Raw genomic sequence first — 17,648 nt, forward strand, 5'->3', positions numbered from 1 at the left:
TCCTCTGGTCCCCCGCCCAAAGCCAATCTGGTTGTTCAGCATAAATGGCAGTGTCTTTTTAACAACCAACTTATGAACTAAGAAGTTGTACTGACAAAACTATGAACAGGACATAATAAATTCCTTGAAAAATCTTTGTGGATTAGACATGGACGTAGACTTTTATTATGAAAGGATCAGGCCTAGTTATGTTGCTTCCTAAATTGTTGCCAATATATCTCTATGGGAATAAGTATCTGCTTATGTTTAATTCATTCACATTCCAGTGACAGACAATATTTTGTATCTTAACAACATTTAAACTTTTATTTTACAAACTATACATTTAGCATTTTTGCTAGCTTTACTTCTTTTGTTTTGGACCTTTCCGTGATGATGTACATATTTTCTTTGTTCTGTTTACTTTTGTTTTTTTTTTGGATGGCAATGTCAGTCCATCGGTCCGTCCATCAGTGTTGGATGAATTTAAATGAAATTTTGTAAACACGTTCATGTTCCTCAGAAAAAAAGTCAGATGAGTACATCGTCTAACGCCATCATGAGGTTGACATTTGTGGTTTTGAGTGAAATGTCTCAGCAGTTATTTGATGGATTGTCATGGAATTTGCTTCATTCATGGATGAACTGTAACGTCTTTGACGATCACTTTTCCTCTAGCACCATCAGATTGAAGTTTTAATTTGACAATTACTTTGGTTTATGATCAAAACTGATGATGCTCTCATCAGCCTGAGCTGTGCTCCATGTTTAACGCTTATTAGCAAATGTTAGCATGCTAACACGCTAAATTAGATGGTGAAAATGTTTAACACTACTGCTGCTAAACATCAGCATGTTAGCACCATTGTTGATAATATAGAAAGTGAAAATATACGTGGTTTAAAAAAAATAAAATCAAAATTAAAATCGACCTTGTCACAGGTTCCAACAAAAAGCATGGGCAAGGGGCTAAGAGTGGGTGAGGCCCTGTAGAAGTAGTGCAATTACTTTCTTCCTGTGTTTGTCTGTATGAGTATATATGGCCAAAGCCAACCTGTCTGACAGGAAAACACAAAGAAAGAAAAGAAAGGTCACTGATTGATATCTAACAAAAGGTAGCCAATGTAGATGAAGAGGAAAGATAAAAGTATTAATATTTCAACAGTAACAAAAGCCAACTGTCACCTGATAGATGCTATAACTTTCAATAGGCTTTGACATTTAGTAGGGTTTCAAATGACTTTCAATTCTCAAACATAAACATGCAGTTTCTCACCAGAGCTTTCTTCTCACAGAGAGAATATACAGATTCCAAGTTGGGGTCACTGTGCAGGGAATGGGAGTACATGCGGTGCTCAAAAGCCTCCACTTTCTGAATGACTTTCTTCAGTGCAGGGTCTTTAATGCCCATGTCATCTATGGGGTCGAGCAGAGGGACGCCATCTGGGAAACGCTTCTGCACCTCCTAAAGACGAAATGTTTGGAGGTAAAGAAACGAGTGGGCGACGATTCAGACTGTGATTCTATTAAATTCTACCACTTTCAATGTCTTTGTTTCAAGATGGCTGCATTTTGTATAACCTGTATGGACTTGAGCATGAGCTGTCTGTTGTCAAAGGGCCTGAGGTCTTTGGGGATGTAAAGACGAACTGAGCTGATGGAAGTCAGGAGATGCAGCATCACTGGGACCACCTGGACAAAAAACAATGATTGTAATCACACTAGTCTTCAGTCAAGTTTCTGTCCAAATTCAGCACAATTTTGAACATATTTCCAGAAAATCAGTTTCCATAGCGGTTATGTGAATATTAGGAGCATCAAGATAAACAGTTGGTGGAGCCATTTCTCTAGTCAGGTGCCATTTAACAACTGCAGAAGAAGAAGGTGCAACAACATGACTTGTCAAACCTCTGAAAACAATGTGGAAAATGTATTAGAAATGTATATTACCATTCTCATGTTTCACATGTCACACATGATTCATTTGTTAGGGCTGTTTCCACTGAACTTTTCCATATTTTGTTTTTATCAATGCACCAACTTTTCCACACAGCCAAGCGTAGAAACTTTCCAGTATTTCAGGGTTTTTTTTAGCGTGTGTTTTAATGTAAAAATTGAAAATGTGGAAATGCACTTCCATCAAACTTGTGCATGCGATGTGTGTTTCCATGTGTTTGTTTCACCCACCTGCATCTCTCCAGTCTCCCCTGGAGCAGCAGGTTTAGCAGCCTCTGTCGCAGCGTCTTTAACACTGTCCTTACTACAGTGAACCAAAACCTCCACCACATACAGCGGCTCCGAGTCTGTACTGGTCTAAATGTGGAAATGCATATTAGTCACAGGCGCATGGTAATAGATTCACAAACATGAGACAGCATGAAAACTTACCTTCACATTGGACTTCTTGCAAAAGTTTACAACAACTCCCCAGCCAAAGTCAGCATTTTCATTTTTCACCTATTGGATCACAAAAAAAGATCATATGTAAAAAAAATATGAACAAATCTATAGTTATTGTCCCGTCATCAGAGTGTACGTGTGTGAAGCCCTACCTTTACAAGTCGCCCAGGCTGCAAGAAAGGTAGGCAGTATTTGGGTTTGTGGATGAACTCTTGTATCTCTTTGCCCAGTTTGGCCAGCTGCTGTCTGATTTTAAAGTACGTGGCAACACTCTCTTCATTAGGTATCTCAATGGCATGGTACTGCTCCTCCAGCTTCTTTATTTCTGCACAGAAAATCAGCAATGTGATTAAAATGCAACTTAAAAATACACTATAACAGAACAGAGAGCGGTTTTCTACTTCAGAATCTTCCAGTGATATCCATGTCTTAAAGCCTTTCTACACACCAACCTGCAACTATTCTGACAAACAACTAATCACTGGTCATTTTTAAGCAAAAATGCTTCTCTTGCTTCTCAAATGTGAGGATCCGACATTTTCTCTTTGTCGTACATGTTAGTAAATTGAATGTCTTTGGAGGTTGCCCTGTTGGTCGGACAAAACAAAACATATGACGATGTCAACTTGGGGAAATGATAACCACCATTTTCACTTTCTGACACTGTATGGAAAAAAATATTCATCAATTTATTGAGAAAATAAGATGCCTATTCATTGATAATGAATGAATAAATGAGTTGCAACCTTATAGAAATCATGTCACATACCTGATAATGATGTCTTATTAATGTTATAAATGTGAACTTGCAGTCATAACAGTCAACAAAGTGTTTAAGTCCTGAGCACGTCTCAAACAGAATTGTAAATATCACTATTAGTAGAATCCTTACAATAGTTTGTCCAGAGCAATTTTTTCTGGCATGCAAAATGAAAAAGTTCACACCCTCAATTTTTTTTATTAACGAATGCAATAACGATCATTAATAAAAAGGGGAAGTAACTACTAAAAAAAGGGATCCATGTTGGAATATGGTCAAGTAAAGGTCAACACGATAGCAACGGCAAACTCATTTATATTCCACCCATAAACCATATTCATTCAACTCATATTTTCCACGCCCCCCCAGTCTGAGAAGCACTAGTGGTGACTACCTCCTCCAACCTGAAGTGTGCAGTACTACATATGGAAAAATGCTTACTCTCCACTACACCAGGCAAAGCCCTGTAGTGTTGGAACTGGTAGAAAGACTTCTCTAACATGTACTCTGGGTTGATCTCCTCCACACGCAGCAGGTTGAGCACCATGTTGTAGGTCAGGTGGAAGGCACTGTTCAAAGGGTCTGCTGATCCCTGCACAGCACAATAAAAAACAGACAGATCAGAAATTACTAACTATGATTTGATAATGTTGTTAGCATTATACTCAAAGTGCCAAGAAAATATGAGGTCTGAATAAATGCAAGCTGAAGTCACTCTCCCCAAATTAAACTCTGAGGAGTATTTTGCAAATATAACCTCTGAAACTCCAGAATCACAGATGTGTATTCAACATCTTTCTCCAAGAGACCCTGGAAATTAAGCACTGCGACAGCGCCAACAAACAGTTTTACATTAACACAGCCTCTTTCAAGAGCTATGCAGCTACATATTTATAGCAGCGCAGCTATAAATGTGTCAAATCAAAGACAAGAGACCAAGACTCCCTGGCTTCGCTGTGACAGTGTTGAGAACCAAATGACCTGATGATCCACAGAGAGAACTGCTTAAGAGTCACTTCAGACAGTTTCCCCTCAATTGAATTCCCAGCAAGAAAGAAATGTGTTTAATTGATGGAAGAGTGGGACTAGCACTGAAGCTGTTGGCAAAGATGTCATGGATGACTAGTAGCCGATTTCTGAGAAATAACTTGAGCTTAAAAGGTAAAAAGCTTTGCAGCAGCCAGTCTCACTGTACCTTGAGTAGCTGTTTGCCCACAGCTGGACTCATCTTCTCATCCACCATGAAAATAACAATTCCCCTGTCGTCCATTCCTCTCCTTCCAGCACGCCCAGACATCTGGATGTACTCACCTGATGTAATCTAAACCACATGAAAACACACAAGACATGAAGAAGAAAGAAGTTTGTTCGTGAATGCTTTTCTGTACCTGCAGTAATATATAATTGTTTTTCTGACAAAGACTGAAAAAGAAAGAGCCTATCCTACTACAGAGAAAAGATGTTAAAAGACATCTGAAGATGGAAAGAAAAGTAATGTGATAATGTATTATAGGTGTGAATTTTTTTTATGGTTATTGTGCAGTTTGAGGCGAGCCAAGTATCTGCATTACTAACATAGAAATCTAGATGATGAAAGTGTCTCGTGAGGAAGAGACTGGACCAGTTTTCCACAAGCGTCTGAGGACGACTCTCTGCCTCACACGTGGCTCTGATTAATCTCCACGTATCTATTGGTCTTTGAGCAATGAAAGTGCAGCGAAAGCCAGATACGATTCTTTTTGTGTTGAAACGATCTGATCGTCATTTCAGGCATGCTGTGGGGATCAGCTCTTGATTTGAAACACAGTGTGTTTCAGGAATGAGATTTTTGTGTATTGAAGTGTGTGAGTGCCTGCGTGGAGCTTTGGCATCCGTCAGAGGCACCAGATGTTCCTGATGAACTTCTTGGAGGGCAATTTCCTTCTCTCTCGCATTCTCTTCAAGCCCTTTTGTGTGTGTGTGTGTGTGTGTGTGTGTGTGTGTGTGTGTGTGTGTGTGTGTGTGTGTGTGTGTGTGTGCGAGAGAGAGAGCTGGAAACCCATGTGCATGAAGTGACGATAAAGGGTGCTTCGAAGTGACGGCAGCTTGGCGCAGACGGCCTCCCGGCTCTTGTACACAATACGTGGCTGTTTATGTGGCTGCAGGACTTGAAGACCTTATAAAGGCCTCAGAGCAACACTCCATGTGACGGCTCCACACTGCAGACAGGCCAGAGTGCTTTTAAAGAGATAGCACTGTTTATGTGGAGTATTACCACTGAGATAGAAACTCATTGCAGGTACAGTAACAGGGAGGAATGTGTTTATAGAAGCTCCCTTTAAAAAAGGCACAGAAAAGCATTTTGACACTTGACACAGATGAATGGTCTGAATTACATGTTGACTCAGTCCATTTTCTGCTTTTATGTGCCCACAGGATTTTGAATGTATGATATATGTTAAAGTGTTTAAGAAATAAATTTAAAAAAAAAAACAAACAAATTGTCTTCACAAGAATATCAATAACTGTGACAATAACTGTGTTTGTGTTGGTGTGTGACTTTGTTCTTACGAAGCGATGATTCTTGCCATCAAACTTGCGTGCACTGGTGAAGAGAACAGTGCGAGCCGGCATGTTGATACCCATGGCGAATGTCTCTGTTGCAAAGAGGGCCTGGGATGAGAAGAAACAGCATTAAGAAAAGCTCATCTCAATATTGTCACAGTGTCATTCTCAATCCAGCTTTAAAAAAAAAGGTTCCCCGTGGAGCTGTCTTGTAAAGTTATGTTTGCGTTCTGTCGTTCTCACTAGAAAGCTTTGTGTGTGTCCTTGAGGCCTAATAAACACGTTGAATGTTTTTCATTCCTTACAAAAACATCTGCAAAGCCAATTTGTCCGACTAGACAAGTGGTGTGCTCAGAGGGTGAATCTTTGAATGCCAGAAACAAAGAAATGTTGGTGCTTTTACAGAAAAAAAAGGGTTGAAATCTTCAAAATGTGCAAAATTGGAAACTTCAAGCATTCACACAGAGAAGCAGGAGTATGAAAAGCTTTGATAAAAAAGCCTATATTAATTATATGTCTCAATTATAAGCCTCTGAGGCCTTAGAAGCCATGTAATTAATAAAGGCTTCATGTCAAAACTCTGCATGTGCTTGCTCCTCAATACCTGAGCGTATAGAGGTAAAGTATTTTGAATGCTGCATTGTTTACATCCATGGTTGTTTGCCAGCAGCCTTCTTCAGTCTTCTTCACAGCGTTTTGTTTCTTGGCGAGTTAGCCTGCGTTCAGATCTACTTACCTCATGAATATTACCATGAACTTTCCAGAATTGTAAAATCCTGTCTCACAGTATAATAAACCATGGTGCAGTGTTTTGGCTTCTGATAAGCCTTTTAATTTATTAATGTTTTCTTCCACTGGCACCTCAAGCTACACGACCCCATCACGGCACCGCCCTGCATTGTTTTAACACACGGCTGATTTTATGTGTGAACGCCCACTTACTGCCACCAACTGACAATAAGTGGGATAACCTGAAACTGGCGGCGCAAGAGTGAACCGAGTCACCACACATCTGTGACATAAACAAACTGGTGACCAGCTCACAAACACACTGCTCCACAGTGCTACTACTGCTCAAAAACTTCCCAGGGTGCCTTTAAGTATTTGTGTAAATGCGTTTAGATGAGCATCCTGATGCAGAGACAGCCGTTACCTTGAGAAGGCCTTCAGAGAAAAGGATCTCTATGGTCTCTTTCAGGATGGGCAGCAGGCCTCCGTGATGGATTCCTATTCCCCTCTTCAACAGTGGCAGCACGTGTTCCACCTGAGGGGCACCAAGAGCATGGAGAGGCAGGTTAGTGTTCGTTGTATTTGTTTATACGGTTTTAGTGACAAGTTGACCAGTTCAAAAGATCACAGCGATCATCGCCAGAGAGAAAGAGAGCGGAAAAGCATCCAACCCTCGTAGTGGAAAAGTGCGAAGTATTGCTGGCCTTGCGCTGCTCGTACTGTAGCGGTCTACCCACTAACAACTATTACCTCAACACGGCTGGTTTTCATAATGTGACTCCACACAGCAGGGTCTAATAACAGGAGCAGTGTTTGAGCCTGTGTTGACATTATGTGTGCAGCTATTTACGTTAGACTGTTTAACTGTCTCTCTGTCTGTAGAAAATGACTGAAGGAAATGGCAGGGCTTTTTTTTTTCCTGAGGCTTTATACAGGTGGCAGTGGTGGATTCAAAAACTGGAGTGAGAACAATGTGGATGTTTACACAAACATCACACGTTGTGAGGAAACAGAGTGAGAGAGTCCAGTCCTCCTCACCTGAGGGAGTTTCTTGTCTTCGTCTGACAGACAGTCCACTGCGTTGTTGAACACTTCCTCCACGAGACGTTTCTCATCATCTGGAATAGAAAAAAAAAAATCATGATACCATCATCTGATGACTGTTAAGAAAATGTTCTAAATATCAGTGCAAATCTATTTCTTACATCCTGTACATGTGTGTCTCAATGACTCTGTCAACATTCAATCACACACAAACAAAAGTTTCACAAGTAATTTCTGCTGACATGAGGGGCTCATGAGGGACAATGGGGAGAGTTGATTGCAGGAAAACTTCAACCACCCAAGGACTGAGCAAACAAACGATGCTGCTGCAGTTGCTGCAAGTCTGTGCTGACTCTAGATTTTATCTGATTTTGCAGCCAACAGAACTGTTTTTCTGATTTGTGTAATTATGTAGAATTCCTATAAATATTCATATTGTTCGACTGATTACGTTTTTTTAAGCCTCTGATTGAAGCTGAGGTTTTCTTACAAAAACAAAACATTACCTTGAAAATGGCTGTCTGCCACCACATTTAAACCTATTAATCTATTAATATATTCTGCTATATATAAATGCTCCAACTGTGCCACTACCACCAGTGTCTTATTATTGTAATAACGTTACATTGTTTGTTGCTGGTCGTCTCTTTCCATGTGGAAATTTAGTCACACTTATTTATGAAACCATTCTGGGAAACCTTCCGTCTCATGTGCCTGTGTTAGTCAGAAACTTGGACTTCCACAAAGTCTGGTCCCTGTGTTTATTGTTAATGCCAAATGACTTTAGTGTCAACAGGACTTATTTTAATGGTTCAATAACAAAACAATGCCACAGATAAACACACACCAAGGCCAATGTAAAAAGCAAGATAGCTCCATGGCTCCAGCAGAACAGCCTCAAGAAAGAAATGTCACAGCCAGTCTAGTTTATATCAGAAATTACACAGAGCAGGATTATAATACACTTTTACTAAAAGCTTAAGCTGAAAGTCTAAAGCTTTTCTTGTGGCCCCTAGAGGCTGCAAAGTTCATCACAACCTAACTTTTAAAGTGGGTTGTAATGAAACATCTACTTTTGCTATTTTAAGAGCTATACCAGCAGTGGGCTGAATACATTAGGATTCATCTTCTGGGGACCATGAATATCCACAACAAACTTCTTGCAGATACCTTATCATAGGCTTAAAGGGGCATTTTAAAATTGAGGACCAGTTTACTAGTCAGAAGGAGTCTTCCTGTGGAAAAAGTTGTATGATATTTGAAGTCTCCAGGTTTGGGCTTGAAGGCTTTAGATTTTTAAGAGAAACACTGTATGGCCAGGGCAGATGCAGTTGGGACACCCCTGGACAAAATCTGCACTTTGTTCATTTTTGAATTGAAGAGAATTACATATACATCCCCTGCAGCAAACCTGCATTAAAATCTATTCTTCAAAATTATTTTTTGTTATTTTTTATTTCACAACTTTAAAAAAGTAGAAAAGAGACTGGCTTCTACAACACTGACAACGATCCAACACAGACCTCAAAATCCAACATGAACTACTTCAAGAAACAAGCTGAAGCTTTTAGAGCAAATTAACATTTGAAGAAAGGCTTTTTCTAATGTCAGTCTGTTGCAGGGGTTGACAAAAAAACAAAGAAGTGTGAATTACCACCTCACAGCTGTATGCCTCCACCAACCAGTCAAGTTGCAGTTTACATCATGTCTGTCCAGACTCATATAGTACATGTGGTGACGACTACAAAGGAATTTAATTAAGGTAAAAGTGTATTTTGTCATAACTAGCAATGAATTCTTAAGTCATGGCCAAAACTGTGTTTTGTGTGGTCATAGTTACCTACTCTCTGAATAGTTCACCAAATTTGAAGAAATTCCCTTATGGTGTTCATGAGAATGGGATGGGTGGATAACTTGAAAATACAATGCCTGTGGCCACAGCTGTCACTGGCGCGAAGCATAAAATTATTATTATTTTTTTTTTTTTGTGTGTGTGTAATGTGCCCAGCTGTGGCCAAACTTTTGCATACAACTGTACCAGTCAGGGTATAAAGAAGGGTATGTGAAATGTAGGTTTTAGGAGTTTGACCCATACTTTGGAGTAAAAGTCATGATATCAGAGCCTCTGGAAGTGTAACACTAAAATGCTGGAGTTTCCTTTTAAATGGAGATCACAGGGATAATAAGTAACTACATTAATGGGAAAACAAGTCAAATATTGTCTTGACATTTGCAAAGCCATGAGCAATCCGCGATAGTTCTAATGATCATTGATTACTGATACCATGGTCCATCGGCACAACCCCAGTTTGAATGTTCCCAAGACGCACTGAGAATGCATTTGAGATCTGATCACTAAGACCACATCTGGAGGTGGTCTGGGTCACATGTGTCCATTCTTCTAGCAGTCAAATGCGTCCTGGGCCACACTGAAAGACACCTACTCTACTAACGTCCTCCGACAGCCTGATTAGTCCCGCCACAGTTTCATAGGCCCTGTTCAGACCTGGTATTAACATCCGTCTCCGATGATCCGATCACAAGTGGACAGCTCTCAGTTCGTCAGTTCACACCTGGCTTTAAAATGCATCTCCACATGCGTCTCGATTGACCACTTGTGATCGGATCTCACTTCCCCGCTCTAAGAGCAAGTCACCCCTTTGAGTGACAGGCAGGTCAGCGTATGTTTGCCACAAGCAGGCATGTACCGAAGTTTCAGCTGGACACGCACCCCTCCTCTGTGCCCATTTTTGGATTAGCTGGGAGTTCAATGGGAGTCAGATTATGGCAAGATGGCGACAGCGGAAAAGCCCGCTCTGAGCTTCAAAACCGCTCTTCAGAAACCTATGGGTGACGTCACAAAGGCTACGTCAATCTTTATTTTCAGTTCATGGCATGTGTGAGCGAGCGGGGCACAGAGGGGTTATTTGAGATCCGATCACAAGTGGTCAATCAAGACGCATGTGGAGACGCTTTTTAAAGTCAGGTGTGAACTGACGCACTTAGAGCTGTCCACTTATGACCGGATCACTGAAGGCTCGTGTTAATACTAGTGCTGACCGATTAAGCTTATTTCATCGCGATATGAACATGTGCAATAAACACATCGCAAAAGATGCAATGAATTAGAAAAAATCATTTTACTTACAAAGGCCATGCATGCAGGGTTTTCAAGGCGCAGCTCCTAAGCCAAATAAACTGGTAAAAACTCTCTACCGCGTTTTGGTGTTGGGCTGCAGCCTCTCACACACACAGCAGACAGCACAGAGGCGACGGTGCAGACTAGTGAGGAGCGAACTTTTTACTGGAGTCGACAACATCTACGATCATAGCTCTATGAAGGTCATCAAATAAATCATCAATTAATATCGTCATCGCAATATTGGACTGTGTCATCGCACATTTTCCTCATATCATGCAGGCTTAAAAAAAAAAAACAACAACAAAAAAATGACTACTGCTGCAGGCCAGCATCACAACAAAAGAATATGGGTCTACATTCTCCTGTCAGCCTTGCATAAGCCAGTGATTTCCTCTATTATTTGCAGGCTTGTCACTGCAGTTCTGCACTCGGTCTGTTGGTTTGTGTTTCGGCACCAGTCGGTCCCCTGACTCCAACACTGCTCTGCCATTCCACAAACACTGCCCAGAAACTATGTGTCACAGCACACATCCAGGAGGGAAAGAGAGGGCGGGGGGGCTCTTTGCTTTTTGGAATAGAGAAACAGAAATAATAAGGTTGGAAGGAAGAAAGAAAGCACAAGTCGAAAAGGTAAAAGACAGGGAAAGGGGTAGGGGTGGGTGGAGGTAGAGCTACGTGGCTCCCTCTCTTCATCATAACCCACCTACACATACAAACAGAGTAACTCCATAACACCAACAACCTGCCTACATACAGTGCAGGATGGTTATAAACAATCTGGCTTCTCAATTGTTGGGTTTAGAGAATTTGGGGTTTACAGAATGAGTTTCTAAAGGACAGACAAAAAGAAAGAAAACTTTCTTGATTGAAATTCTAGAACCGCAAATGGTTAGGTTTAGGTTATTGCAACTAATTATTTCAGCGGCATCTTGCAATACAGTTTTTCTGTCTCCATAAAGAAGCACATCAGTCATATTTCATGAAGGCTACTTTGTGGTTTAAAATACTATAACATGTTAATGGAGTATTTTGACTCCTTTACAAATCAGATTTATTACAGGTTTTATTTCAACATTTTCCGCATTTAAGTGAAATTTTCTGCAATCAAATGAAATTATCTGACTATTATTTCTGGACAAAATCTGCCTCATTTCCCAAGAAAGCCAGTTTGTTTAAGAAGATTCTCAAAACATACGAAACTGCTGGAAATGAGAAATTATCTTTGGCAGAGTTTTTCTATTTATTTATTGCAATTTTGATGAAAGCATTGACAGAAGAAAGGCCTTCAGTGTTGGAAGAGCTCTGCATTAAAACAAACCTCTTCATTTATAAGAATGTCATGATGCAGAGAAAACAAACCAAGATGAGGGAGGAAAATGGTTCCCTGAGTAAGACTTCATCATAAGCATGTTTTATTTCACTAAAAACGCCTGAAGCAGGTGGAGAGGAGCCAGGCACCATCTACTGCTGGATTATCTCCCATAGTGCAGAGATTTGTCCTCATGAAGCAACTTCACTTATCCACTGGACCAAACAGCAGAACTGGCTGTGCACGCACAATAAGCCATATTCATGGAACTCAGTCAGTGGGGAGGATTCATTCACCTCGGCTCGCCAACTATTTCACATTTTGGTGAGTGGTTTTTCTTGCCTAATTTCAACTCCCTCCCGAAATGTCTCAACAATTTGTCACAAAAATGTATTTGTTTTGGCATTTCAGAGTGCGAAGACAATCAGCTCCACAACTCTAAATTCAACCATAAATATGCTCAATGTCTAACACATTTATTTATAAGTGACAAATACAGTGAAAATACAGTTCACAATAAAGCACTATAACGAAAAAGAGGTTCATTATTCCAAGTTGACATTTGAGCTTTTACTGCTGGTTGAATAAGCAGCAAATGCTGGAATAATAGATGTCAGCGTGGAAAATATCATTAGATCACGAAGCCTACAATAAGTGGGCAATGAATCAAAGAAACCAGCACAACTCCAGATTGTCAAATCTGGAAAATGTTATATCCTTATCACAGTTAGATCCGCAGTATTTACACTTTGTAAACATAGAAAGCATTGATCTACACCATGCTGAATGTGTTCGACACAGTTTGACCTCAATCAAAAATGAAGTGATCTCATGCCAAGAACACATCACCTGCCATTAATCTACTGGTCTGACGTTAACCTTTTACTATGCATGTACAACATCCAGAACTATTCTTTACATCAACTCAAACTCAACAAGTGCTGGAGCAATTTTAAGTGGATGCAATGTCAGTCATGCTTGAGCTGTTGAATTACTGCTTATGTTGCAAATCCCCCCAAAGTGACAGGCCAAGTATAAGTTTGAAGAGAAAATAATAATACACACAGACACATACATACATAAGTTGTGATAAAAAGCATAGTTGTATGCTGAAATCACAGCACAAGAGCACGTACCTCTATTAAAGTCCAGTTTGGCCACTTGCAGAGCGTAGGCCTCACATTCTTTCTTGCTAAAGCTGAAAATGATGACGGGCTGGAAGTTTCTCTCCATTATCATCTTTACTATCTTGAACACACTGGACGGACCTAGAGAAGGTACAGAAAAATAAATTCTGATGTAGATTTATTAACTCAAGACAGTTAAAAGATTTTAGCTTTGAAAACGGACACAAACACACACCTTTAGTGCCTCCTTTTCGTCCTCTCGGGTCCCACTTGCCACCTCCGCTGCTGCTCCCAGAATCCCCTGCATCTCTCAGCACCTGCATAGCTGTGTTGAAATTGTCTTCTCTGAAGTCTCCCTGAAGAAAGCCATGAACACAAAGATATTAGTATTAGAAGAGACCAATCATGTACAGACTGGTCCCAAAGGAGGGATCCAGAATTAGGAGACGGGCAAATAGTCATCTTGGTCTAATATCAAACCATACACATCAAGTCTGACTTCTATAAGATTAATTTATCACCAGTTTACCAACTCTCTCTCTCTTTTAAGTGCAGTCTGCAGATATTCTTACATTCTCATCAACCACCAGGTGGAGACCGTCGCCCCCTGCTGGAAAGATGTAGTGCTGCAGCGGAGTGGGACGGTAGTCTGTGTACACCACATGGCACGGCTACAGGAGACACAACATGAACACTTGATTATGAAAACACAATTAAATTGTATCCTGATTTCTTTATATAAGCAGACAGATACATGTTGTCTCCTCACTGTTCATACAGCAGGAGAGCCAAAGAAACTTAACCCTTATAATTATAATATAGAGTATGTCAATACAACTCAAAAAAGAAGGCTGAATCAAAAAGAGCTTTCATTTGTATTCATGTATGCAAATGTGTAAAATCGCATGTCTTCAGTACTAGATTGCATAAGATCGAACATTTTTTTTCTGCTTAGGCAAATTCTTGGGTTATAAGGAGAGTCATCTTTGTATGATTTCAAAGTGCATTTATTGACATTTATTCAAAATGGACATCAGACATAATGTTATCCTCAGAAAGTGCAAGTCACTCTCAAACTAATAATATGTGTATTATGGCTGTGTTTTCAGATTTGACCAAGTTATGTCTCAGAAAGAGTGACCATGTTGATAAACAGGCCTAATAAACACACCAAACTACAATAACTAACTTCCTGCTGTTAACCAACACCTGCATGAACCTGTCTCTTTCACCTAACATCTCTCCTTCAGCGCCCCCCTGCAACTCTCCGCCTCACAGTTTGAAAACCCCTGCATTAGAGAGTAGAGGCGTTCGTGCTGTTCCACCTGTGAGCAGACTACAAAACTGACTGCTTAATGCTCTGTTCAGTATTTATCTCACTCTCACCTGCTTATGTAGGTGACAAATCCACTCAGCAAACTGTCTGGCATTGGGGATGGTGGCTGACAGGAAGACATAATGCACGTTGTCAGGAAGAAGAATGATGGTCTCTTCCCACACCACACCACGCTCTGAAAGGAAAGGTCAAATAAAGTCACAAGTCTCTCAGGTTGTTGAAACGCACAGAAAGCAAAATGTTACTAGCTTTCCTGAACACAGGGGATCGGTCGATAGTGTGTCTGTGCTGTTTGTATTATGAACACACCTGCATCTCTCATGTAATGGATCTCATCAAAGATGACCCACGCCACTTCCCTCATGATCTCAGAGCCTCGGTACAGCATGCTCCTCAGGATCTGGGAGAAAAGAAATGTATTATGTCAGATAGCACTTCCCAATAAAGGTGATATCTGACTAATCTAATAATGCCTCCACTATTTCAGGCATAACTGTGTCTCACCTCAGTTGTCATGACGAGGCAAGAGGCAGTGGGGTTGATGGTGACGTCACCAGTCATCAGTCCAACGTCCTGAAACTCTTCATACATCTCTCTGTATTTCTGGTTGGAAAGAGCCTTGATGGGGCTGGTGAAGATCACTCTCTGCTTCTCTCGGAGGGCCAGAGCAATGGCATACCTACAAGGAGGATATCAGAGGAAACCAGGTTAGATATCTGACATTACCATAGTTCATGAAATGAAACTGAAAGTAAGCAAGATGAATAGTTTAACTATTGCTTCACCAAAAGGATGGTTGCTGTAAAACTGGATTTAAGTTATCATTTCCAAGAATAGTGTTTTTATAATCACACTTAAGAGCTTTAAGTATCTCCAGTTCTGTAGAAGCACTGCTCTCTAAAACTAGTAGAAAGGTAGTCAACAAACACTGGACACAGCTGCTGATCAAACCAAGACCTTTATCTGGAATCTGATGCTGCATTCATTGCAGTTATTATTTGAACATTTTAAATCCTACATGAGGAAAATGTTCACATTAACCAACAAAAGCAGGACACTGTTGCTTTCAAGTGACAACTTTATTTGAAAAATATTAACTTTTCAATAAACCTGTAAAGTCAGTTTTAGCCTGAGTATTAAATATCCCAGAGTTACTGCATATATTTCCTCAGTAGAGTAAACTATCCATGGTAAAAGCAAGATATCAACTGGAGGCTTTGTGCCCTCCCATGTGTCCCAAGACTATAGCAGTGCAAAGTTAAAGAAACTGTACTCCATTCATTTTGAACACAATCAACTGTAGGAATGGGCTATAACATTTATTCCATAAGTAGTTTGTTGTTTTGATTATAGCTTATTAAGAATACTCACTCAGCACAGACAGTCTTGCCAGCAGAGGTGTGTGCAGACACAAGCACAGACTCATTGTTGTCAATACATAAAATGGCCTCACGCTGAAACGGGTCAAGAACAAAAGGGTACTCCTGCAAGAAAAACAATATCACAGAAATAAGTCGTTGTAAACCAAACAGAACAATGCACATTCTTTACAATGAATTATGTTCAAGTGATATGATTATAACACAGAAGTATTTTTCTTTTAGAAACTATGTGTGGCTGTTGAGATTTTTAGAAAAAGTTCCTGAAGCTAAGTTTAAAAAGTCAACTACTTTTTTAGTCTTCACACTGAATATAAAGGCAATTCAACATTTGTATTTGGACATCATGCCACAAGTAGAAAACCCAAGTTAAATGCTCAACATACCTTGGCTGCTTTCCCCACTCGAGGTTTCAGTGGTTTATATTCATCACTGGCAGGCAGAGCGACCTGTGGGGGAAAGACCACATGCTTGGCAAATAAAGTTTTAAGAATTGCATTAGAGAAAAATGACTTCTTAGATTTGCTTCCTTTACCTCATGTGAGCATCCTTCAACAGTTTCAACTTGCTCCACCTTCACTTGGGGCATAAATTCTGCAAGACTGAAGTAAATAAAGGTTGTGTTACCTACACAGCAACTCTGAAGCATATTCTGCAGTATCTCTAGCCAATAATTCACCTGAAATGAATTCATGTTGTAATAGCTTCTTGAAAGGAAACATGTCAAAGTTGAGATCTGCACTCAATTTCCAGTTTATTAGGTACACCAACCTAAAATTCTACATTGTACTTGAGTAAATGTACTTGGCTACTTTTCACAACCAATTAGTTTTAACTGGGTTACTAATACTAACTTCTAAGTACATCAACAGACAGATCTAATAGCAGCACCTAAGCAATCTGCGCAGGCCTAAAGTATTTAGCTGTAACTCATCTCACTTGAGGTCATTAGCAGAGACCGTCTCCTGTCGAGGTTTCTTCGCAAACACAATCTCCTCTCCACCGTCACTGTCTGCCTCCCTCTTGACCCGTGCAGATGGAGCAGCATCCTTGTCAGTGCCATCTTTACCTACAGCTTTCCTGGAAAAGAAAAAAACACAGGCAGACACATAAAATGTTGTTAGCTTAGCCTGTACATTTACACAGGAACGTTACAAGAACAATTAGCTTAACACTTAACTTTGAAATCCCCAGTCTCGCGGAAACAGTAGTGTAAAGTAAAGTAACTAAGAACATTTACTTATTGTATTTAAGTCAAATTTATTTCTATTTTCTGCTACTTCATGCTTCTACTTCAATACTTTTAAAAGAGAGTATTGTACTTACTCTACAACAATTACATAACGGCTGCAGTTACCGGTTATTTTTCAGATTCAACCCTCTAATTGTAATCGAGTATTAATCCATTATTGTTCTGATATTTTTACTTAAGGAAATGTTCTACTACTTCCACCACTGAACGGAAACGAGGTAAAACACAATAAAAACAAATCACAAAAATGATTTGACTTGTCGTTTATCAGCACAAACAGACAGTTTGTATGGTATTTATTTGACAAGTTAACGAAGCTAACCAAATAGTCGTCTAACGTTAGGACGGTGTCACTGTAACGAACGCACATGATGCTTCGTTCAAGTTCCCTGTACAACCAAACTCCTAATTTCAAACACCAAACATTGCCATGCAAAAACCCAAGACTTTACCCTGTTCCCAGAGCCACAGGGGTAGGTATCTTTTTGCTCGTGGTCGTTTGTTGTTCATCATCAAACACGCTGAACAAGCCGTCTCCAAACGCGTCAGCCATGATTGCTAGGGGCACCCCTTCCCACAATTCAACACGCGGTTGTGTCGCGTTCAGGCCAGGCCATAGGTTCAGGCCATAGCTTCTAATACATCAC

At 40.2% G+C, this 17,648-nt stretch overlaps 1 protein-coding gene across 1 annotated transcript in view; it reads right to left on the reverse strand.

The window, feature by feature from the left end:
* mtrex (Mtr4 exosome RNA helicase) overlaps positions 1-17,573 on the reverse strand; it is a 24,199-nt gene extending 6,626 nt beyond the window's left edge. Inside the window, exons 1-21 of the mRNA XM_056403613.1 lie at positions 17,454-17,573; positions 16,689-16,829; positions 16,285-16,351; positions 16,136-16,198; positions 15,742-15,854; positions 14,875-15,049; positions 14,680-14,770; positions 14,421-14,545; positions 13,607-13,705; positions 13,270-13,390; positions 13,044-13,175; positions 7,451-7,530; positions 6,837-6,947; positions 5,690-5,791; positions 4,335-4,460; positions 3,581-3,731; positions 2,532-2,704; positions 2,368-2,436; positions 2,167-2,292; positions 1,561-1,671; positions 1,256-1,444 (exon numbers count right to left, since the gene is read on the reverse strand). Of these exons, the coding sequence (XP_056259588.1) occupies positions 1,256-1,444; positions 1,561-1,671; positions 2,167-2,292; positions 2,368-2,436; positions 2,532-2,704; positions 3,581-3,731; positions 4,335-4,460; positions 5,690-5,791; positions 6,837-6,947; positions 7,451-7,530; positions 13,044-13,175; positions 13,270-13,390; positions 13,607-13,705; positions 14,421-14,545; positions 14,680-14,770; positions 14,875-15,049; positions 15,742-15,854; positions 16,136-16,198; positions 16,285-16,351; positions 16,689-16,829; positions 17,454-17,554 (2,466 nt within the window). The 5' untranslated portion in view covers positions 17,555-17,573. The remainder of the gene's footprint in view (positions 1-1,255; positions 1,445-1,560; positions 1,672-2,166; positions 2,293-2,367; positions 2,437-2,531; positions 2,705-3,580; positions 3,732-4,334; positions 4,461-5,689; positions 5,792-6,836; positions 6,948-7,450; positions 7,531-13,043; positions 13,176-13,269; positions 13,391-13,606; positions 13,706-14,420; positions 14,546-14,679; positions 14,771-14,874; positions 15,050-15,741; positions 15,855-16,135; positions 16,199-16,284; positions 16,352-16,688; positions 16,830-17,453) is intronic.
* Positions 17,574-17,648: the final 75 nt, after the last annotated feature.

The sequence above is a fragment of the Seriola aureovittata genome, chromosome 18, assembly GCF_021018895.1.
Source record: "Seriola aureovittata isolate HTS-2021-v1 ecotype China chromosome 18, ASM2101889v1, whole genome shotgun sequence".
Lineage (NCBI taxonomy): Eukaryota > Metazoa > Chordata > Actinopteri > Carangiformes > Carangidae > Seriola > Seriola aureovittata.